The following is a 25417-nucleotide window of genomic DNA, read 5'->3' on the forward strand; positions in this document are numbered from 1 at the left end:
CGCCTTCGGAAGAAATTGAAGAAGTTTCCCAGGAAGAAGTTGAAGAGGTGTCCCAGGAAAAGACACCTCCGTCTGAAGAGACGTAAAATACTATCATTGGCTGCACAGTAGAAGACATCATCAGCTTCATCATCATCATTTCTACTGTGCAGCAAATTCATCGCCATCATCATTCAAGTTTTTCTTCAACTTCTTTCGTGGTGAGTACAGTAACAATCTTTATTTTTTACTTTAATATTCTAACATTTTAATATTTGTGCCTGTTTTAGTTTAGTACTGTATGCATTAAGTTAAAGGGAAGGTTTTAAAAGTCTGAAGAGTATATTTTTGTTTAAAATTTACATTTACGTACGTAAAACAAAATATCTCTCTCTCTCTCTCTCTCTCTCTCTCTCTCTCTCTCTCTCTCTCTCTCTCTCTCGTAAATTGTTTTCCTGCTTTGCTACGTACAGTATGTACTATATGATTTATATAGATACGGTAAATAATATTTGTAATAACATATTTTCTAAAAGCTTTTACTGTAAATATCATTATCTATCACTTTCATCATGCGCGTTAAATGCCTTCTTTGTTTACTGAGCGTGGTTGTTTACTGAGCGTACTTTATGACGCCGTCGTTTCAGGCGGCGTCATAAAGAAAAACATTTCATTTGGAAGTCCTAAGAAAAATTAAGTAAAACATTGGTAATAACAAAATCAACATACTGTATAATCAATATAATCGATGCAAAAACTAACCTATACACAGATGTGTACACTAAATGCGTTTGTTTCTTCATTATGATCAGAGAAACGTAAACAAAACATTGGTTTGCCATTTTTTATCGTGCTTTTTGGCGTGTTTAGGAAACGCATGATATAAAATCGCCTTTAATATTTGTGCCTGTTTTAGTTTAGGGTACTGTAGTACATGCATTAAGTGTTCTGTACATTAAAGGGTAGTTTGTTAACAGTACTACGTACAAGGGAAGGTTTTAAAAGTCTGAATATACATGTTAAATAAATAGGTAAATATGGTGTCACTATTTCGCGGATTTTCACATATCGTGGTCGGGTCTGGAACCTATCTACCGCAATAAACGAGGGTTCACTGTATTTAAATAGGGGGTATTACTTTCGGCGTAGCTGAAGTGACGAGCCATTAAATTTTAACGAGGGTTTACTACCCCCTCACTAGTTAGCGAGGGGGTAGGGGAGGAGTAGCTAGCTACCCCTTCCCCCTCACACACCGGTGAACTAGTTCACTTTGCTTCTGGCTCGGGTGATGAACAGACGTGTCTACTCTCACCCTCGCGTATTGACAGCCTTAATCTTTTTTGCTTTTTCTTTCAGTTGTGTGTTTGGAAGTTGGCCTCTCTCTTTATCATGCGAAATGCCCCGGATTACCAGACCGCCCTTGTGGGACTTATATGTCGGCGGTCGAGACGGACCATCACACCTTGTGTCCGTTCTGCAGGGGTCAACGGTGTGATATTATTATTATTATTATTATTATTATTACTATCCAAGCTACAACCCTAGTTGGAAAAGCAAGATGCTATAAGCCCAGGGGCTCCAACAGGGAAAAATAGCCCAGTGAGGAAAGGAAATAAGGAAATAAATAAATGAAGAGAACAAATTAACAATAAATCATTCTAAAATAAGTAACACCGTCAAAACAGACATGTCATATACAAACTATTAACAACATCAAAAACAAATATGTCTTAAATAAACTATAAAAAGACTCATGTCCGCCTGGTCAACAAAAAAGCATTTGCTCCAACTTTGAACTTTTGAAGTTCTACTGATTCAACCACCCGATTAGGAAGATCATTCCATAACTTGGTAACAGCTGGAATAAAACTTCTTGAGTACTGCGTAGTATTGAGCCTCGTGATGGAGAAGGCCTGGCTATTAGAATTAACTGCCTGCCTAGTATTACGAACAGGATAGAATTGTCCAAGGAAATCTGAATGTAAAGGATGGTCAGAGTTATGAAAAATCTTATGCAACATGCATAATGAACTAATTGAACGACGGTGCCAGAGATTAATATTTAGATCAGGAATAAGAAATTTAATAGACCGTAAGTTTCTGTCCAACAAATTAAGATGAGAATCAGCAGCTGAAGACCAAACAGGAGAATAATACTCAAAACAAGGTAGAATGAAAGAATTAAAACCACTTCTTCAGAATAGATTGATCACCGAAAATCTCGAAAGACTTTCTCAATAAGCCTATTTTTTGTGCAATTGAAGAAGACACAGACCTTATATGTTTCTCAAAAGTAAATTTACTGTCGAGTATCACACCTAAAATTTTGAAAGAGTCATACATATTTAAAGAAACATTATCAATACTGAGATCCGGATGTTGAGGAGCCACCGTCCTTGACCTACTTACAATCATACTTTGAGTTTTGTTAGGATTCAACTTTATACCCCATAATTTGCACCATGCACTAATTCTAGCTAAATCTCTATTAAGGGATTCACCAACCCTAGATCTACATTCAGGGGGTGGAATTGATGCAAAGAGAGTAGCATCATCTGCATATGCAATAAGCTTGTTTTCTAGGCCAAACCACATGTCATGTGTATATAGTATGAAAAGTAATGGGCCAAGAACACTACCCTGTGGAACACCGGATATCACATTCCTATAATCACTATGGTGCCCATCAACAACAACTCTTTGAGATCGATTACTTAAAAAATCAATAATAATGCTAAGAAACGACCCACCCACTCCCAACTGTTTCAGTTTGAAAACAAGGGCCTCATGATTAACACGGTCAAAGGCCGCACTAAAATCAAGGCCAATCATACGAACTTCCCGACCACAATCAAGGGATTTCTGTACAGCATTGGAGATTGTAAGAAGGATAAGGATAAAGTTTGTTGGGAGTGTAGGGAGTGGTCTACCTCCCAGTGGGAGAGGTTTTCCCGGCGCCGAAAGAAGAAGTCCAAGCGGGATCTTTCTCCTTCAAGGATCTCCTTGAAGAAGGAAATCTCCAAGGACTCTTCTTCCGTTACCCGAACCTCCTCCGAAGCTCCCACTCGATCGGCCTCTCCCGAGAGGCCATCGAGTGGTAACGTAGGCTGTACTTGTGTTGACCGACCTCGGGGTTCGGGAGAGGGAGTTGCCTCCCATAGCGAGGCAGCTCCTCCTCCTCCTCCGGGGGAGGATTTATCTAATGTTGCTAATGATGATTTATTGCAGCTTTGGGCTTCCTTGGGGCTTAAGGGTTCGCCCTCCAGGGAAGCCCTGTTTGACCTTATCCAGTTGGGAGCAGCTGTCAAACAGTCGCCGGTGATAGCGGAGGTTGACCCTCTGTCTATCGTCGACGTTGTTGTGGCAGAGGCTTCCGGCGAGTTGGGTCAAACCTCTTCCTTGGGTGCTGATGTTGCTGAAGGCTTGGTTCCCCCCTCCGAACATCCTTCGAGGGAGGGGTCAAGTCCAACGGTCTCTCCTGCAGGTGTTTCTCCCCCTCGGGGGAGTTCACTAACAGAGACTCCTCTTCGGAGGACTGCCGATGGTGTTCCTGATGCTCCCAGAGGAAGTATCCGACGCAAGGCTCATCTTCCTCTTCGCCGTAGAGTCCTTCCTTCTCCCCACAAGGGAGTTAGGAGGCGCCTATTCGACTCCTCGCCTTCGCAGTCCCCCGCAGAGGATCCTCCTCACCATGCTTCTACCGTTGCAGCTGCATCACTGGACCTCTCTGCAGATCGATCGCGATCTCCTCCGCCTGCCAGACCTGCCGACCTTCCTTCACCGTTTCTGGCAGCTGATGCGCTGTGGGCGCCCACGCACCCCGTTTTCAAACGGGCACCGGTCCCTTCGGGGCAAAAGGGGCTTGCTCACAATGTGGGCAAGTCCCTTAAGTGCTAGGTTTCCCCTGTGCGCCCACGCTCTCCTGCGCAAGCGCTCGCCTGTTCCTGATGTTCCTGAGACAACGACCCAGAGACATCCTATGCCAGGGACAACGCGCCAGCGAGCTCCTGCTGCAGAGTCGACGCGCCAGCGCTCTCACCGATCTCCTGCTCGTCAGTGCTCACCTGCGCGCCAGCGCTCTCCTGCACGCCAGTGATCTCCTGTATGCCAGCGATCTCCTACTCGCCAGCGCACAGCTGCACGCCCTCATCCTGTTATGCGCCACGCGCGCCCATGATCTCCTGTGCGCCCATGATCTCCTGTGCGCCCACGATCTCCAGCTCGCCAGCGCTCCCCTCCTGCTCGCCAACGCGCACCTGCGCGCTATCGCTCGCCTGCGCTCCCTCGATCTCCGGATCTGAGCACAGGAAAGAAGACTCGCCCCTCGCCTTCTCGCCAGCGATCTCCTGCGAGCCCTCGGAACTCGCCCACCCATCAGCCCTCGCCTGCGCACACGTGCGCGAATGTTCGCCCGCACGCGAACCTGGGATTATTCTCTCGCGCGAGCACCAGCGCGATTCCCACCGGGTTTCGTAACGCGAGCTACCGAACGAGTTGTCAGGAACGAGAGCAGCTAGGTTGCCTTCACCCCCCCCTCCCCCCGCAAGCGCAAACCAGTGCCCTCGTAGGAGGAGGGGAGATCTTCAGATAGGTTCAGGCACCCATCTTCTTCCCTTTCTTTCCGGGCAGGACATGTTGTAGTCTCTACTCCAAAGGATCGCCCGATTCCCTTCCCTCCAGAGGGAGTCTCTGACACTGCGTTTGTCAGTAAGCAGCCATGTTTTGAGTCCCTTAACAGAGCTGTCGTCCAGGCTGTTAAGCCTGCCTTCTCTGATTTGGGCCCCAAACCAAGGGTAGCTCCAACCCCTCTGAAGAGGAAGAGAGGAGTAGAGATCGTGGTGACTTCTCCTCGGGTCAAGCTGGCTCCCAAGAAGCCCGCCAGGAAGCCCCCCCCCCCTTTTTTTTAGAATGATATATTGTTAATTTATTCTCATCATTTAGTTATTTCCTTATTTCCTTTCCTCACTGGGCTATTTTCCCTGTTGGAGCCCTTGGGCTTATAGCATCTTGCTTTTCCAACTAGGGTTGTAGCTTGGCTAGTAATAATAATAATAATAATAATAACAATATCAGAAGATCGTTTTCTCTATATGTTCTACTACTGAATCTACTATAATTGAATCAAAAATTTTGCAAGGCACCGAAGTTAAACAAAGGTCTGTTGTTGAAAGTTTCTTCTTTTGGCCCTTTCTTGTAAATTGGAGGAATATTGCCTAGTTTCCATCCTTGCGGTGCCTTTCTTTCATTGGCTGTCTTTCAGAACAATTTGCTAGTGTGGGGTTATCTTTTCTAGTTCTATAATCTCTCTTAGATGAATAACATCTGGACCTGGTGCCTTAGACTTACTGAGTCCTTTTTATTTTATTTTTGACATCATCTATTGTAAGAGTGATTCTATTTAATGGTTGTGGCCCTACATGAGAGAGAGAGAGAGAGAGAGAGAGAGAGAGAGAGAGAGAGAGAGAGAGAGAGAGAGATAGTGTGTGTGTGTGTCAAAAGAAGGGGGGCTCTGTCTATCATGACTGATGGTGCTCATGCTTAGTCCCTTATGAGTACCATGACAGATTGGTCCTCGATAATGCACCATCCCTCCCACAGAGGGAGAGATTGGTCTGAATCCATGAGTACGCTACTGCTATCGATCTGTCTTCCTAGACTTCTTTGATGGTGTCTTCTATTTGTTCTTCTTGTAGAAGTTGCAGCATGAAGAATCAAATGATGATGAGGCAGAGGGGAAAGAGAAACTTGAAGCTGGTCTTCTACTGGGTTCTCCAAGCCACCCGTTGAGATACTACTGCTAGAGTGTTATGGGGTCCTTTGACTGGCTAGACAGTGTTACATTGGATCCTTCTCTCTGGTTACAGTTCATTTTCCTTTTGCCTACACATACACCATATAGTCTGGCCTATTCTTCTATGTCCTCATACACCTGACAACACTGAGATTACCAAACAATTCTTCTTCTCTCAAGGGGTTACCTACTGCACTGTAATTGTTCAGTGGCCCCTTTCCTCTTGGTAAGGGTATTAGAGACTCTTTAGCTATGGTAAGAAGCTCTTCTAGGAGAACACTCCAAAATCAAACCATTGTTCTCTAGTCTTGGGTAGTGACATAGCCTCTGTACCATGGTTAGAGTTCTCTAGCTTGAGTGTACACTCGGGCACACTATTCTAACTTATTTCTATTTCTCTTGTTTTAAGTTTTCATAGTTTATATTGGAAATACCGTTATTTATTTTAATGTTAACTGTTCTTGAGAGATTTTATTTTTCATTTTTTCCCTTTCCTCACTGGGCTATTTTCCCTGTTGGAAACCCTGGGCTTATAGCATCTTGCTTTTCCAACTAGGGTTGTAGCTTAGCAAGTAAAATAATAAAAGACTGCTCCCAAAATGGAAAAAGTCCAGAGGGGACTCTTCAAAGTTGCAGAGACACCACTACCAGGTTATACACTTTAGTGCCTTTCTGTGGTTGGAAAGATGCTGCATGAGTAGAAGGACACCTCATCTCCCCTTAAACACTTGGCAACAGCAAAACATCCTCTCTCTGACAGAGCACTAGCAATGTTGAAGTTGTAAAGACCACATAACGAGGGAATGACAGCAAGAGACCTGCTGCTCAATGTTGTGGAGGACAGGTTTTCACAGGAAACTGTTATCTACAGTTAATCCGAAAAATAACTACATATCCTTGTCATCTCCCTTTAATAAATCCCTTGATCATGACAATCTTCAAGCACAATATTCAATCTAACTGTAAAAGGAAAATATTAAAACAGCCGGCCAAGCCAGGAAGCAATATGTCTGTACTGGCTTGAAGTCAAATTGAAACCTCCGCAGACTATCAGGTGGGCGGGGCATACCCGCCACCAACTACAAACACCTTGTAGAAGTTTAAAAGGCCGTTCTAACTTCTCCACAATTATATGCCTATTTAAAGACTATGGTTTGTATATGTGTAGGAACAAACTTCATTTACTTGTGAATCACAGCAAACAATTCTTATTAATTTCATACATTTATTTCAAAATGCACTATAAAAAACAATTATACAGAAATTACCTCAACATCTCAATTGACAAAATAAACTTTATTTTTATCAAATTCCAAAAGAATCTTTGGAAAATTTTGAACAATAAATTATAACAAGCTATCCTTCTCTGTACATACAATTTAATTCATAGAAAATGCTGTCTTTATTTCCTAAGTCTTTTACACTAGCATTTATATATTTGGTAAACTTGAGTGTTTCAGCATCGCGGTAAACCAAAGCGAAGCAGTTTGAACGTGGCAAGACTGTCAAGAGCTGAAAATAGAAAGTTTGTTGATTAGTTTATCATGTGCTATATTAATTTTGTTTTACCGATATTTTAACTTGAAAAAAGTGTCACTAATATTAGTTTTTTTACAAATATAAGCACATAAATGGAGTAAGATAAAAATTATCTTAACCTTTTTGGAAAAAATAATTTCAACTATATCTGAAAGTGGGAGCTTGTGACTGATAGTGTGTCAGGAATCTGATATTGGTTTTAAAATAATGTAATATGAAAGCAGGCTGACAATGCTTCAGGAATTAACCAGTTTTATTTGATTATACAGTAACCAATTGCATACAGTATTCTCAACAGTAGAATCCCATTACAGTCATCCCTCCCCATTTCGCGGCTTAAGTTTCGCAGTCTCAGTGCATCACGGATTTTCAAAAATATTCATAAAAAAATTAGAAAAAATGGTGCGAGTTACGCGGGTGCTAGTAGAAGGCAGAGAGTACAGTAGAACATCAGATATCAACACGGAGATGGTGCGCAACTCAAATCCACCTCTCTGATTCGCTGGCCGTCTTGGCTCAAGAATCTCGCAAGCTGATTGGCCAAGCCGCTTTACCCAGCATCTCTCCCTGACTTGTGCCCCGCAAAGGGAGACTGCATTCATTGTTCTCTCTCGCTTCGCTTGTGTTGCTTAGTCTTGCCGCGTGGAACTTTTTCAATTTTGGGACCATATCAATAATCAACAATTACTTTTGGTAATCATCAGCTGATCTCAAGGTCACGCTACCGTATTGAGAAAAATGCACATACAAATAATGAGTATCGTCTATATAATTTCTTGAGTTATTCAACATATCTTCATAATGAATATTACATCAGTACCATTAATGGTATAAGATATAGTTTTCATACGGTTCATTTATAGCCATTATTATTTACGAATACACACACTTTCTTTTACAGGTACAGTAGTCGTCGACTTACGACAGAGAGAGGGACCGAGATATGCGTCGTAAGTTGATTTCGACGCATGTCGAACTCAAAAAGTGAAATATCCATAGATTTATTATGATGCATCATGATTCGACAATCCTCTCGATCATATTTTATCAATATGTTTTCACTGTTTATCATTATTTCATTTTCTTGTTTCATGGGATATCATATGGTTTATTAATGCATTTTTGTATATTCTATTTTTAATTTTCAGAGGCACTTAACCAATCAAATTTTATTTACCTTTGGTTATGATCAGCTGATCTGAAAGTCCCGCTCCCGTATCTATAGAAGGCGTACATACGAATGGCGTATTTTCTATATAATTTCTTAATTTATTCGAAATATCTTCATGATAAATATTACATCAGTGCCAATATATTACAGGAAATCACAGTTTTCATACAGTTCATTTTAGCCATTATCATTAGTGATCATGCTTAAACGTTCTCGCTTTTTCTCTGTGCGTGTGTGCTTGCGCGCATATGGGTAGTTCATTTTTAAAGCTTCACACACTATCTAATTTTTAGTTCATTATTAACCCTTCATATTTCATTACACATTGTTGAGTTTATTTGTGGTTTATTAAACCATGTTTATATTCCATATTTCAATTTCTTGAGCATTTCAATAATCAACAATTACTTTTGATTTACTTTCGGTTGGCATCAGCTAACCTCAAGGTCACATTGCCGTATTGTGATTATGTACAATACGAATAACAGAGTTGTTTATATAATTTTCTTAACATTCAAAATCTCTTTATGATGAATATTACATCAGCACCAACATGTTATTGGGTATCACAGTTTTCATAAAGTATGTTTAGAGAACTTATTAGTTATCATAGGACACACACACACACACACACACACACACACACACACACACACTCTCTCCCTCTCTCGTCACAGGACAAGAAATAAAAAGTTTGATTATTAATTAAAGAAAACCAATAACAAGATGGATGTAGACACAAAACCGTTCCTTTGTGCCGTTGATACTCTGAATTGCTCAATCTGCATTAGCCAAGTGTTGTGGCAAATGGTACCCATGTTTTGCTGATCTGTCACATTGCTTAGTCAAATCTCTTTCTTACAGGAATGAAGACGGAGAGGATGCAGTGTGGCTGTGGCAATAAAGACCTTGGAATTTGGGAGAGCCACCGCTCTGTTAACCCAAGGGTATGCCTATGGTACTCCAACCGGGTCCATGCCAAACTTAAGGAGGAAGCATGCCCCAGATGTCAGAGAGTTTGCTAGTACCGTCCCACAACTATAAGCTAATCCTGGTCTTATCGACTATTTACTTATTTTATAATGTAGATTATTCAGTAACTTTCTAAAACCCTTCTGTGCCTCTCTCCATTGCCAGACCCTAGTACTTTGTAACTTGTATGTATTAATAGGGAGCACTTGGAAGATTTTGTATTTTGAATTCAACTTGGTTACTTGTGACTTTAACATTTTCCGTGAAGTTTAACGCTACCATAACTGATTCAATTACGTGCTCAATAATCTAGAGAACAGCCTTTTGTTTAAATATACGAACAGTTTGAAAAGATACAGAGTAAAATCTGTCATTATCCTCGTTTCCCATATTTTAATGTCTTAAGCCGCTACTACCCCAAGACCACGAGACAAAAGTGGTGGCACGCAAATGGGATATCTTATTTAACAGTTGGAGTGAAAAGACAACATATATAAAGACTACAAAATGAGCGCTCAAGAAGAACAACAACATAATGTGATGATTACAATTTAGGACAACCTTGGGGCCATAAATCATTTTTTGGGCTCAGGCCATGACGTCCTGATGGAAGTTCCTAAAGTATAGCTTCCTAAGGGATATATGTTACTACAGTGATATTCCCAGAGAATTAAACCTTCAGGTTCCAGAATTCTAACTCCTGGAGCGAATATCCTTAAAATTTCTCTCAAGGATATCGCATAATATCAGAGGACGTATTCTTGACACGCCACATAGCAATCTGCACCCCTAATAGCGTTTACGCTTCGAGGGGGACGTGGCAAATAGAAGGGGGGCCGTATCAAGGTTACCCCTATTCTCGTACTACTAATGATCACCACCACAGCGCCATTCCCAAGATGGCGGACATTCCTAATTTTGTAGCGATTTCGTTCAGTGGTGTTCCCTGTTGATCTAACTTTTCGATTGATTTGCAAGGATTTTTCTTATGCATTCTCCAGCTTCTTTCGCCTTCGGAAAGTTGAGTATTGGGTCTTTACAATGAAAAATTTTCTAGCTCCCATTTCACAGTGAAATTAGAGTAATTTATTGTGTTTAGAGCTAGCCTATAACGGAGGCGCTATGAGCGCTGTCGTTCGTTAGGCATGAGTTATTTAGTTAGTAGAACGACTTCCCGGTTTTTAATTAGCTTTAATTAATTAATTAATTACGTAAGCTATTTAAGCAAATTATACTTGTAAAAATATTTATAAAGTGCATAATTTTCCTTTCCATGTCGATCGTATAATTAGAGTTTCGCTGAGTGAGGTAACCGAGATCTCGTCTCGCCTCAGTAACCTAACCTAGGCGTTCTATTATACGTTCAGACATTTCCCCGATTACCCTCATGTATTGTGATTTCAATTCATGCAGAGATAGTTATCTCTTAGAATTGGATGAAATATTACACGTCTCCAAGAAGGAGAATTAAGGGTAATCCCTCTTCCCTCTGAGTGTAGCTTTAGTCTACAACCTTAGTGGGTTGGCCTCAAATTTTTAATTCAGGCATGACTATCCTACGGTTTTTCTGCCCTTCCCCTGTAACCGTAGATGCAGGTTTTTGGGTTTAGGACAGAATCTCAGAGTATTTAGTCTGTGGTCGCTAGCTGACTTGCAAGATGAATAGAATTCTTTTGCCAGGTTAGGCTGTCGACATAGGAGGCTAGACCTCCCTAGGTCACTCCTGAAGGGTCTGTATGATATGATACCTTCTCCCTGTGGCCTAGCAGACTAGTCCTGTGTTAGTTGATCCTAAGCTGAAGAATAGAATTCTTCTACTGCTTAAGGGACACTGGCACTAGAACTCCGTTTCCTTACCGTTTAGAGATGGTGGCGAGGGTGCTACCACCTCTTTATCGTATTATTCTAACCCTAGGCTAAGGAATAGCATTCTTTGGCCACATGGGATGGTTCTAATACAGGAACGGAGTTTTGTTAGGTGACGCAGGACAGGCTTACGAGGGCGCTAGTGTACACCTGGCATATCTGTGATAGACCGTGAGATTTTGAATTTGCTGCCGGCATCAAGAGACTTTAGCCATTATATAACCAGCGGGTAAGTTTTATATTTAAAATTGTCCTGACGAAGCAAAGAATTCGAGATGCACCTAGAAAGGTGAGAAAAGATCCTGTATTCATCAACCCAATGTCGTGGGGAACGCTGAGACAGTACCTACAAGAGAGATCAGGCCTAAGTACCGCCAGTCTACATGGCCATCTATGTACTTACGTACCGACAAGAAAACAAGGAGAGTTGCATTTTAAATTTTTCACAAGAATTGCTCCAGAGTTGGAAGACTTTATGGATGGCCATGAGGCCTTGGAGGACATTAAGGATCCTTGGTTGAGGAAAATAATGAAATCCCAACTTCCTACATACACGTGGGGCACACTGTATTAGCCATACCCATGGAGAGGGCCATGGAGAACGTGCAAACCTTAACGTCGGGTACACACACCGAATGGGATGGAGGAAAACCCCGTTCCGAAGGACAAGAGCAACAGCAGCAGGCCCATTCAACGTCGTCGTCCTCGAGTCAATCGTCTGGAAGCACTCCGAGTGTCAAGAAGAAACCCTCGGGCCAATGAACAAAAATGACAAACTTATAACAGTTTGTATTTTTCCTAACATACAAACCCGAATTCTTTACTATAGGAGATATTCTAGCGCGAGCTGGAAAATACGGCAGAAAACCTTAACAAGGTCGTTAACGACTGGGCCGGTAGTTATCCACCTGTTAGGGGTGGGGGACTGCCGGTCGGTAGCTACTGAATACCTTCAATCGGATTCTATCTAGGACTATTTTTAGGGGCGGTGACGGAGGGAAGATTTGTGTAAAGAATTCGGGTTTGTATGTTAGGAAACATACAAACTCTGTTATAAGTTTGTCATTTATTCCTACACTAGATACAAACCCTCATTCTTTACTATAGGAAACTTAGTCTTGAGGTCAGGGTGGTCGAGGAGTTCCTTATTCCTAGGGAAGATAGTCCTCAAACTAGACACTTTTGATGAAAAAATCTGCCGTTAAACTTTTCTTTGTAGATCCCCATAATCTTAGCAAGACTGAAAGTTTGTAATTACGTGGAAACAAATGTTTCAGGATGAAGAGGGTCGGGAACATTCGACTCGGACCCTTTCATACTTAGGATTCCCCTGACCTTGAAAAGGAGAACCCTCGTGACTACGAGTATAACTTATACCCTGTGAGAGGAGTCAGATGAGTTTCATACCTTATTTCCATTGGCGAGTCCAGCAGAAACTGGTTACAGACTAGGATACCCAGATGGGAGGAAGAAGGAAACGCAGAAGATAGATGGATGTCCTTCTAAAAACCTAGTGTAAAACAGAATCCCCGACCGATGGCTACTGTCCCCTGAAAGGGCGTAAGGTAGCTACAGCACCTGTTGACCTGCCACAATAGGCCCTATAGAAGAGGTGTTTAGAGACCTATGTGTCACATCGGTTAAATAGTGAGTGATGAATGTAGATTGGCATTTCCAGACTCCAGCTCTTAAGACTTGGGAGACTGAAAAATTTTTCTTAAACGCCAGTGAGGCAGCCACTCCCCTCACTTGATGGGCTTTGGGTTGAGCTGCCTCTGGGTCTCCGTGAATGGCTCTCGCAATAACTTTCTTAAGCCAGAAAGAGATGGTGTTGCGAGAGATTCTCTTCTTTACCTTGTTGGTACTGAGGAAGAGATGACGGAGGCGTGGTCTGAAGGTGCGCTTCAGGTATTTCCTTAGCGCCTAGACTGGGCACAGTAGCAATTGGTCAGTATCCTGTGTTACCTTATTGAGGCTGGAAAATTGAAATTCTCTAAACCTCTCATCGGCCGATGAAGGATTCCGAGTTTTGGCCACAAAGCCTGGCACGAAGTTGAGCGAGACTGCCCCCCCATCCTTCAGAATGGGTGACTTCGTAGGATAGACCATGTAGTTCACCGACCCTTTTTGCCGAGGCCAGAGCTACTAGGAAGACGGTCTTAAGGGTTAGAAAGTAGTCAGAGGTCCTATTTATGGGCTAATAGGGTGGACCCTTCAAGGAACATACGACCAGGGACACGTCCCAAGGTGGTGGTCTAATCTCAACTGGGGGCAAGATCTCTCAAAACCTCGAATCAACAGGGTGATATCTTCTGAGGTGGAAAGGTCAACCCCTCTCAGTCTACATATGAGGCTTAAGGCTGAACGATAGCCTTTAATTGCCGAGACTGAGAGGAGTTTTTCCTCCCTGAGGTACACAAGGAAGTCTGCCACTAATGGAAGAGAGGGATCGAGTCGAGACACGCCTCGCCCTCTACACCAAGCTGCAAACACTCCCCATCTTACTTGGCAGAGGTTTGTGGGAGATTGGTGCAGGTGCCGGGACATGTGCTCAGCCACCTTCCCTGAAAAGCCTCTGCTTCTGAGGAGAGACTGGACAGCTTCCAGGCGTGAAGCTTCAGGAAGGGGATTCTCCCGAGGGGGACACCACTGTGTGGCTGCATCAGCAGAAGGGGGTTCTGGAGGCAGAAACCTTGGAACCTGAACCAGCAGGGAAAGAAGGTCTGCGTACCATTCTCTGCTTGGCCATGCCGGAGCTATTAGAGTTAGCTTGCAGTTCCGGGAGGTCCTGAGTTTGTTGATCACCCTTCTGAGCAGGCAAAAGGGTGGAAAGGCACATGCGTCCAGGTTGTCCCAAGAATGTTGAAGGGCATCCTGGATCGCTGCCTGATGGTCTGGAACTGGTGACCCGTAGCAGGGAAGTTTCGCATTCAGAGAAGTGGCGAACAGGTCTATTGTGGGGAAACCCCACAAAGCTATTACTATCTTCGCTACTCGAGGATCCAAAGACCATTCGCCACTCAACACTTGGTGATGTCTGCTCAGATGATCCGCCACGATGTTTCTCCGGCCCGGAATAAACCTGGCTGTGAGAGAAATGTTGTGACCTTCCACCCACTGGCAAATCTGGACCGCTAGCAGACAGAGGTCTCTTGCCAGAGTACCCACTTGTTTGTTGATGTACGAGACGGCTGTGAAGTTGTCGCTCATCAGCACCACCTCTCGTCCTTGTAGATCTTTTACTAAGTATTTTAGGCCTTTCCAGGCTGCTAATAATTCCAGGTGATTTACATGGAGAGTTTGTTCTATCGGAGACCAAACTCCTGATGCTAATTTCGGGCCTAGGTGGGAACCCCAGCTCCGTAGCGATGCGTCCGAAAAGAGTTTTAACTTCGGACTGGGGCTTTGGAGGGGAATGCCCTTTTGGGTATTCTCTCTGGTTGACCACCAATCAAGATCTTGTATCACCAGAGCTGGAACCTCCACTGACAAGAATGGGGAATCAATCTTTTGAGACTAATGGGTCTTCAGATGCCACTGGAGACTTCTCATTCTTGATCTTCCGCCTGGAACTAATTTTTCCAGGGAGGAAAGATGGCCCAGAATTCTCTGCCACGACTTGGCAGTAGGAAGCAGTGGAGACAAGAGTTGGGTGATGTATTGTTCCAGTCTCCGAATTCTGTCTTCCGAAGGGAACACCCTCCCTACCTGGGTGTTGATGGACATACCCAGATAGTTTAAGACTTGGGTTGGAATCAAGCAAGACTTCTCTGCATTCACAAGGATCCCCAGGTCCTTGCAAAGGTCTAGAAGTCTTCTCGGGTGATCAAGAGCTAGCTCCCTGGACGAGGCCAGGAGTAGCCAATCGTCTAGGTACCTTAGCAGACGTATCCCGTGCTTGTGAGCCCACGAGGAAAAGAGTTAAAAAACCTTCGTAAAGACCTGTGGGGCGGTCAAGAGGCCGAAGCATAGGACTTTGAATTCGAAGATTCGACCCTGAATCAGAAAGCGCAGGAATTTCCGATATGCGCGATGGATTGGCACTTGGAAATATGCATCTTTTAAGTCCACAGATGCCATAAAGTCTCCTGGATGCACCACTTAGGTTACGGACGCTGCTGTCTCCATTTTGAATGGAGTTTGCTTCACAAACTGATTCAAGGTAGAGAGATCGATTACTGGTCTCCAACCTCCCGAGGCTTTTTCTACCAGAAAGAGGCGACCGAAAAACCCCGGGGAGGAGTTGGAGACCTCTTGTATGGCGTCTTTTAGAGGCATGCTCTGGATCTCCCGAGCTAGGGCTACCTGTTTCCTGGGATCCCGAGGGACCTGGAAGGACGAGATCGGGAGAGGAATTAGAGGAGAGCCTATGAAGGGGATGCGGTACCCCCAACGAAGCACCTTGATGGTCCATTGCATGGCCCCCATAGCCTTCCACCTCCTCCAACTCTCCTGCAGGCAACCCCCTACGCACTGTGAGGAGGGAGGCGTGACCCTACTTCTTTCTAGGGTTCCTCCCTCTGCCTTTAGCCTTAGGAGGAACTGACTTTCCTCTGCCCATAGGTTTGGCCATAAAAGAGGGGCGGCTGAGGCTATTGGCAGGGAGTGGAGTTGCGGTTGTGGTTTTGGGTTGTGGAGTTGGCTGCTGTTGCATTGTGCGAAGGGAAGCAGCCTTTTGCATCGCGGTGTCCTGTTTAGTAAAGAGGAGAGGTTGCAGAAGGTTCGAGTTTCTCAAATCTGACGTCTCGGCCTTACCGATGCTCCTATGAAGTCTGGAAACTACTGATTCCCTCCTTTTGAGGATCCAATTGCCCCACATGGTTGCAGTTGTACCAGTTAGGAAGTCCATTGTCCTAGCCCCAGCTGCTAAGACTTCCTGCAGGGACTGCATGGAGTTTTGGTTTGATAGGTCTTCGTGACTCGCTAGGTAGCCGACTGTGCCTGACCACGTGTCAAACCAGGATAAAGCCTCCAGAAGGGACATTGACGCTGCTTCCATTGCCGAGGCTTCTGTGGCAGTGAAGGAGACTGGGAGAGAAGAGAGTCTCTCTGAAGAGCAGCCAGGTGTGAGCCTTGCTGTGAGGGGATCCAGGGTCAGAGAAGGGGGGTTGGCGTCTCTGACCTTGTAAAAGCGCTTTCGCCTCGAAAACGGGAATTGCCGAAGTTTATGGGATCCTTGAGACTTCAAGGAACCCGTTTCCCCCGAGACCGCCTGCGAGACCTTCCTCAGACGGCCTGCAGTGTGAATAGACCAGGGAAGTTCGATTCTGGTCTTAGGGTTTGGTGGAGGACAACATAGTCTAACTAAAGCTGGAGCGTCGGTATGTGGAGGCGACAGATGTAGATCACCGAGGCCTGAGATATTACACATAGTTTTAGAGCCATCAGATAGGAGGACTCTAAGTCCTTTGATGGTTGCTCTTCCGAGGAATCTTCCGGTCACGCTAATTCCTCACGAGGAAGGGCGATAGAAGTCCGAGTGTCTGGAGGTAACGGCGAAGTAGGATACTCCATTGCCGTTGTTCTAAGGGAAGGCTGAGCGCTGGCTAATGGCGCCGCGCGCGCCTGAACTTCCTGGAAGTTGATTTTCTAGGCGTAGGTGACCGAATTATCGGTACTGTCTTAGTAAGAGGTTGCATTGATCGGCGGTCTGGCCTTTTCCCTCTGTTCTCAACCGAGGAGAAGAAGGGTTGAACCCCTGCGTCTTCTTACGAGGTTCTCGAGAGTCTCGTATTCCGTAACTCGTTAGGGAGCACGGGAACCAGAGCTGTCCTGTCTGAAACATGAGGGCGAGGTGAATGACCCTGCGCGGATATGCCCGGAGACTTGCGCGATCGGGAGGTTGAAGGACGGGAGCGCTCTCTCTCTGTTGATACGTAGCGACGGTGAGGAGTAGTGCTCTTTCTCCCTTTCCTAGAGCGATCTGAGCTCCTCAAGCTAATATGTGAAGGAGAGGGATCGTGCTCAGAGTGCGCTTTTCCCTTGTCCGCGCTCCGGGCGCGATTAGATGAAAAATCGTGGGAAGAGCTTCTCCAACGGAAGCGCTTATTACGCTTAGGAGAACTCGCTTGTGATGAAAAGCGAGAAAGTATCGTAGCGCTCTTTTTCTTGAAGTGCCTAGATGATCCCTCTCGAGAGGAAGTCGATCGCGAGGCAGAACGATGACGCGAGGATGCGCTCTTCTTATGTTTGTGACGAAAGCGCTTATAGTCTCTCGGCGAGACATTTCGTGAAGAGATAGAAGGCGAGGAAGAGCGAGAATGATGACGGCCGCCGACTGAGTTGATGGGAGGTAGGCGAGGTCCGGAACTCCCGAAGGTTCCAAAACAGAAGGGACCTGAGGTAAAACTGTGCCCGCGAGGACCTGGTTCCACACTTCCTCAGAAGGAGAACCAGGAAGTCCAAGGGCAGGCTAAACCACTCGTACGTGATCTTTCGACGGCGAACCTGGCGGTAACAAATCCTTTTTAGATTTCTTCTTGTTTCTCTTCACGGACTTTTCCCACAGAGAGGATGACCATTCTCTACATACTTGGCAGGGGGAGCCTTCAGAACATCTATGACCTCTGCACGAAGGGCATAGGGAATGAGGATTCACCTCCGGTGGTGACATGAATGTGCCACAAGATTTCGGGGGAACCCGGGACACTTCCTCATAATAGAGGACATCACATCTAATTAAGAAAAAAAAAGTTAATCAAAAACACAATAAAGAAAGGCTAGTCTGCCAGTCAAACAAAAGCGGGAGCAGCGGTGTTACCACTGCGACGGCTAGAATTCGATTGAAGGTATTCAGAAGCTACCAACCGGCAGTCCCCCCCCCAAAAAAAAAACGGGTGGATAAATACCGGCCCAGTCATTAACGACCTTGTTAAGGTTTTTTGCCGTATTTTTCAGCTCGCGCTAGAATATCTCCTATAGTAAAGAATGAGGGTTTGTATCTAGTGTAGGAACAAAAGTCGCAAACACAGAAGCTGCAGTGTTTCAACTGCAGAAAGTGGGGACATTACGCCTGCCAATATAAATTGGCTTGAACCCCCGACGCAGGAGCAACAGCATTACCAGTGGCAATAGACGGACCAGCGGCCAAGTTTGGAGCACCACCCTGCTACCCTCAACCCACGGTGGGTTTTCTGCAAGCCTTCCCATGGTGGAGGCTCCTATCATTGCATCCGCCGCTGCCCACCCAAGGACAACCCGGAGCGGTGACAGCAGCACCATGGACAACCCAATAGGAAGAAGACCGAAGACAACTCCCCAGCAACCTGTCATCAAAGTCAAGTCCCCATCAGGTTTTAAAAACTGTTTGATAAATACAGGGCATTTGTTTCTCTTATTATTGAATCACACATTACAGTAAATCAAGTTCAGAATGAGGTTCCTTTAAAGTGTCATGGGTTTGGAGGGAAAGAAGTTTTTACAAACAGTTTTTGTTTACAGTCTTTTGAGATAGGAGATGAGAAACTCATTCATGATTTCTACGTCGTCCCTGAGTTAGGGATTATGGGCACTGATGTTATCTTGGGATCAGACGCGATCTGGTTACTAGGGTTAAATGTACTTTCATGTCCCGAGGGATTAACTTTAACTTGGGGGATTGCATCCTACCCATTGGAGGGACAGTTGCATCAGGAGCCCTTGTTATAGAACCTGTTGATAAGGTTTCTGATAAGTGTGAACATCGACTTTCCCAAGAAATGTGTATTGATCCTTGCTCTGCTATGTTAATAGAAGTGGGATTGGCATTCTTACGCCCCGTGTATATTTTGAAGATAATTTGATTCATGACCCCTTAGTTCAAATTGAGGATGGGAAAATTAAAGTGTTTCATAATTTTACATCTGTACCAGTGTTACTTAGGGAAACTACGCTAATTGTATGTGTTGAGAGGAATGTTAATTTAGCGTTTAACGCCGCACTTCAGCAAAGTACCTCATCAGAATGTGCATGCACTTTAAAGAATTCGGGACTTAGTTTAACACCTGATAAATATCATTTTAATGTTGCACAAATTTTGGAAGAATATCAAGACGTATTTGTAATGAATGAGGAACCGCCTGGATATTGTGACTTTATGCCTTTTCACAAAGATACGGGTGATAGTCTGCCAGTTATAACTTATCCTTTCAAGTGACTTTTGCATATCAGACTGAGGTAAATAGACAGTTAGCAGAGATGGTAAAGAATGGAATAATCTCTGTCTCTGATTACCCCTAGTGATCTCCTATCGTAGCTGTAAAGAAAAAGTCCATGCAAATGTGCAGATTACAATAAATTGAATAGTGTAACAAAAGGCAATTTGTTCCTTTTACCATCCATTGAAGAAATTCTATGTAAAGTCAGAAATAACACGTCGTTTTTTACACTAGATCTTATGTCGGGGTATCACCAAATTGCACTCGATCCCAAGAGTTGAGAAAAAACTGCACTTGTCGCAGGAGATTCATTATATTCCTTCAATACTTTGCCCTTTGGTTTAAAGAACATGCCTGAGCATTTTTTACGTGTAATGATGAGCGTATTTTCTGGATTGGTAGGAAATGCTGTGTTGATTTATCTAGATGATATAATTATCTTAAGGAACACTGTAGAAGAACATACTGTATAGCTAATTTTGTTAAAGTACTCGAAGCCTTGAGACTTCATAATTTTGAAGGTCAACTTAGCCAAGTGTCAGCTGTTTCAGACAAGAGGTTCAATTTCTAGGTCACATATTCAGTAACAAGGGCGTAAGCCCCATGGCAGACAAAATAGAGGCGATTAGGACTTATCCTCGTCCGCGAACTCCTAAACAAATTACATAATTCTTGGGGTTGGCATCTTATTACAGGCGCTTTATCAAAGATTTTGGGAAAATCTCACGACCCTTGGATAAACTCAGAAAGACACAGAATTTTGAATGGACTCGACAACATGATGATGTATTTAAAAAATTGAAACAAGCTATGTCTGAAGATAGTTTTTTAGTCTTTCCTAAATTTGATCGCGAATTCTTAGTAACAGACGCAAGCGATATTGCCATTGGAGGGGTAATAGGACAACGATGATGAAGATATCTCCCGCCCTGTAGCGTTCGCTTCACAAGCGTTAAAAGGACCTGAAACACGTTACTCAGTATTTGACTAAGAAGCTCTTGCCATTAAGTGGGTATTAGAAAGGAATCGCTATTTCCTTTTAGGACATAAAATTTGTATTAAGTCTGATCATCAACCTTTGTCAAACATTTTTACGAAGTCAAATTTATCGAGTTTTCAGGCAAGGTGGTTAGAAGCATTTTTAGAATTTGATATTGTAGGATTGGAATACATTCCAGTTTGTACTAATATAGTCGCAGATGCCTTATCTCATTCCATGGCCGCTATAATGAGGTCAATGAGTACGCACCAACCCGAGCGCGAACCAGATGTGGTGATGCATCACACCCAGAAGGGAAGTCAGCTGATCGGACCGGGAGAGTGAATGAATGCACTGGCCCCAATTTGAGTAGTATGAATGAATTGGATGAGCAGAGCGAAAATGACCCTGTCCTTGACGCATACGACATTCGGGATGACGATTGTAATTAGGATGTAGCACAGCTAATTAGGGCACAGAATGAAGATCCTGTATGGGGTAAAGTCAAAGCCTATCTTAAAAAGGAAACTGAAGAATTTTCTACTGAAGTCCCGCTTCCACCTAACAGGTTTGTGATAGAAGATGACATTTTGTATGTAACTGATTTGAAGGGAAATGAGTTAATTAATCGCACTGTTTTGCCCATCTCTTTTATAAGTATGGCAAAGAGATTATATCACATTCGTCAGTAGTATCCGATCACATGAGCGTAGCAAACACTCAGACGAGCTACCGATAATTTTTATTGGAAAGGCATGAAACAAACAATAAAGAGATATATTGACTCGTGTCACCTCTGTAATCTGTTCCGATCCCATAGATTAGAAGTACCCCACGCCCGAGTCTGGCCTTTAGTTAGAAGAGAAATGGCAACATGTGCATATTGATTTAATCATCCCATTACCTGTTTCACACTCAGGGCATAAATACATTTTTGTTGTAGTAGATGCGCGAATTAGATATACGTTCGTGCAGCCCTTGATCGATAAAAAAGCACAGGAAGTTGCGAGAGCACCAAGAGCTTTCATCGAGATATTCGGTACTCCTCGAGAAATTATTTCAGATCACAGAACCGAATTTGTGAATGAAGTATTCAATCGTATATCCGAGTTGTATGGCATTAAGCATTCTCCCATTCTTGCATATAGACCTAGTTCTAATGGATTAGTTGAGTCTAAGAATCGAGTCGTATGGCAGGCAATAGAATAGCTAATGCGTGCAAAACCCCCAAGTAAAAACATTGAAAATTAGTACGTAACAAAATAGTATAGTAAGCACTGTACTACAGTATACTTATATATAATATACATGTACTGTACAGTATATAATTAAATAACATTACAGGATAAATAAAAATTATATACTGTACTGTAAAGGAAAAATTAAATTTTATTTACCTTTGGAGTGACGTGACTTGAGCTGTTAGTGGGTGTAGGCAGAGGGGGGAGGAGACGGTAGATATAAAAACGTATCAATGCTAATTATGTTATGTACACTTAATAATAAATTTATTCTTACTATTAAACACTTAAAATTAAAAATGCTTTTTTTATTATTTTTGTCATTTGAAATTTCTTTTTATGATTTTTTTTAGAACTTAAATTACTCTTTTTTAGCTTTTTTTTTTTTTAATAGAATCACTATTATCATCTTTGCTTTCTGACACTTCTCTTTTGGAGAAATATCTATCCAAAGAAGCCTGTTTCTGACGATTCATATTTCTAAAATGACTCGTACACTTGTCATTAACACTCTCCATAAGACGACCTGTGTGAAGTTTTTCTGGGTGTTTTTTTTCAATGAAACTCTTAAGGTTTTCATACCAATCGATAGCTTCCCTTATTGCTGCCGATGTCGTTTCTTCAGTTTCACTACCACTAGAGCTGTGCTCTTCTTGAATGATGGTCAACTGCATTGCCTCCAACTCCTTCAAGTCTTGAGTTGTAAGCTCCAGTCCTCGCCACCACTAGAGTTGTGCTCTTCTTGAATGATGGTCAACTGCAATGCCTCCAACTCCTTCAAGTCTTCAGTCGTAAGCTTCCAAAATACCGAGAGCCTCTCCTTTGTGATATTTTGTGCCTTGAAGGCACGAGGATTCTCTAAGTGGTATACCAGTAGGGGCTTAATTTTTAAGTCCCCACTGGCATTTGCACAAAATGCGAGCGTAAGTCTGTCCTTCATCGGTTTATGGCCAGGAAGTTTCTTTTCTACAGCTGTGATATATGTACGGTGGGGCATTTTCTTCCAGAAAAGGCCAGTTTCATCAAAGTTAAACACTTGCTGAGGAATGTAGCCTTCTCTGGATATTACTTTCTCAAACTTCTTGAGGAATTCTTCTGCTGCTTCCTTGTCAGAACTGGCCGCCTCTCCATGCCTGATGACGGAGTGAATACCAGTCCTCTTCCTAAAACGATCAAACCACCCATGAGAAGCCTTGAACTCTTTGGAGGCTTACAGCGACGTTCCTTCATCTCCGCCGTCTCTCTGAGGTTCCACGAGATCGGCGAAGATGGCGCTTGCCTTGTGCGAAATTACTGATTGCGTGAGTGTATCACCAGCGATTTCCTTCTCTTTAATCCTTAGTAGAAGGACTCTCTCCATCTCGTCGTTGATTGAGGTCCTTCCACTGGTAAGGACAGTCATGCCTTTAGAAGACTTACTTTCTTTAATGACCTTTAGACACTCTACTGGACATAGAGAGACATCTTCCTTCAAAGGGCAGATTCTCCAGGGACCCCATCTTTTAGTAGGTACCTCGTTCTTGGCGAGAAAGGTTGGATCAGGAGAGATTCAGTTCTCCCACTTCTGTGAACTGAATGTGGCCCTCATGTCTTGATAGGGCTACTATTTCACTAACTCTAGCCCCTGAGGCTATAGCGAACAGGAAAATAACCTTCTGGGTTAGATCCTTGAGAGAACAATCTTCATTGTTCACAGATGAGGCATAATGTAGGACCTTGTCCAAAGACCATGAGATGGGCTTCGGAGGAGCTGCAGGCCTAAGCCTAGCGCATGCCTTCGGGATCTTATTAAAGATTTCATTTGTTAGATCCACTTGAAAGGCATATAGAAGAGGTCTAGTCAAGGCTAACTTACACGTAGTTATCGTGTTAGCTGCCAGACCTTGATTATGAAGGTGGATAAAGAAGGCCAGACAGAAGGTTATTGAAATTTCTTTTGGTCCTTTTGCTTTAACAAAAGCAACCCACTTTTTCCAAGACGATTCATATTGTCTTCTAGTTGACTTAGACTTGTATTCTTCTAGGAAGTCTATATTTCCTTCTGAGATCCCAAATCTTTTCTTAACCGCTAGGGCGAGAAAATTATGAAATGAAGGTTTTGGGCTCTCTGTGATGAATCAAAGGCAACCAGTTGCTCTTGGACTATTTGGGAGCCACTAGAGCTGCCTTTCATTGGAAGGATCTCAGCGTGTTGTGGACCTTCAGCAGGAGAATGGATGGAGGGAACAGGAATTTCCGGGTCCATCCGTTTCACACTAGAGACATGGCGTCCGTTATCTCCTCTAGAGGGTCCTCGTATGGGGCTACATATCGAGGTAGTTCCTTGATGACGCTCGTCACGAAGAGGTCGATCTGCAGTTCCGGGACTTGTTCCAATCTGGAAGAGAATGGGTCTGCGTCTGTGGACTATTCTGACTCTATTGGCTTGAGCCTGAATAGAGCATCCGCTGTCACATTGCAGATCCTTTGTACGTAAACTGCTAATAGGTGCCATCTCTTTAGGTAAGGGATGGCTAACATCACCTATATTATATGGAACGATCTCGAGCCTTGTCGGTTCAGACATCTCACTATCACTTCGCTGTCCAAGATCAGCCTGAGGAGGCTAATCTGCGTGGAGAGAGTTTCCCCAACAACAACAGGACTGCCATGGCTTCCAAAAAGTAGATAAGAAGGGCCTTGAGTAGAGATGACCAAGTCCCTTGGGCTTTCCTCTGATGGGAGTGACCTCCCCATTCTTCTGTCGAGGCATCCATGCGGATGATCTTTGATAGTCGAGGTAGTTGCAAGGGCACAGTCCTCATTAGGCTTTTGGCCTTCGGCCATGGGTTGAGAAGCAATCAGGGTAAGACCGATATCGGTCATTTTAGATCTCTTCGAGTGTTTGATGCCTATCTTCTCCAGACTCCTGGCGCATCTTTCAGCTGTACTCTTAGCACTGGGTTTGTCACTGCTGCGAACTGGAGAGAGTTCAATACTCTTTCCTGTTAGCGTCTTGAAATCCTGACGGATTACATAGTCTCCTGACCGACCCTGCAAACTCCTTCTTCATCCCTAAAGGAAAGGAGAGATGGTGTAACCTCAGGTTCCAATGGTTTTCCAGCCATTGAAACCTTTGAGCTGGAGAGAGTTGAGACTTCTTGAAGTTGATTTTGCATCCCCGATGTTCCAGGAATTGGGTTACTTCTTTGGATGCTTGCAGACCAGCCGCTTCGGGTGCTACCCGCACCAGCCATTCGTCCAGGTACTTTGTTACCTGAACAGTTTCTAGGCATGGTTATTGCATAACTGCATCCGCCAATTCATGAAGATACTTGGGACTGTGTTTAGTCCGAAGAGTATGGCTCTTAGGACTTACTTTACCTTCTGTAACTTGAATCCTAAGTAGGAGGAGAGGGGGCGACTGACTAGAAGCTGCCAATAGGCACCTGTCAGGTCTATCAAGACTATGAACGCCCCTTTTTGTAAAGGGCCCTGTTTCTTTTGAACTTGAGTGGCGACAAGTCCAGAATGTCGAGTTTTCTTGAGTCCTTCTTGGGAACACAAAACAGCCTTCCCTGGAATTCGATGGACTTTGCTTTCCTTATAACCTGTATGCTCTAGAGCTATAAGGTATACTCTTCTAAAACGGGGTTGGAGTGTTGGAAGAGTTGAGGAAATGATGGTGGAGGCATGTCTATTCTCCATCCTAGTCCCATCTTGATTAGGCCTTGTCTTGGACCCAAGGATCGAAGGTCCAGCGAT

General features: G+C 43.7%; 1 protein-coding gene across 3 annotated transcripts in view; it reads right to left on the reverse strand.

Annotated features, from left to right (window-relative positions):
* Nucleotides 1-6975: 6975 nt before the first annotated feature.
* sud1 (Prolyl 3-hydroxylase sud1) overlaps nt 6976-25417 on the reverse strand; it is a 189167-nt gene continuing 170725 nt past the window's right edge. For all 3 annotated transcript variants that reach the window (XM_068393563.1, XM_068393566.1, XM_068393565.1), the window contains exon 11: nt 6976-7282. In XM_068393563.1, the coding sequence (XP_068249664.1) occupies nt 7127-7282 (156 nt within the window). In that variant the 3' untranslated portion in view covers nt 6976-7126. The remainder of the gene's footprint in view (nt 7283-25417) is intronic.

Source organism: Palaemon carinicauda, chromosome 19 (genome assembly GCF_036898095.1).
Source record: "Palaemon carinicauda isolate YSFRI2023 chromosome 19, ASM3689809v2, whole genome shotgun sequence".
In the NCBI taxonomy this organism is placed as follows: domain Eukaryota; kingdom Metazoa; phylum Arthropoda; class Malacostraca; order Decapoda; family Palaemonidae; genus Palaemon; species Palaemon carinicauda.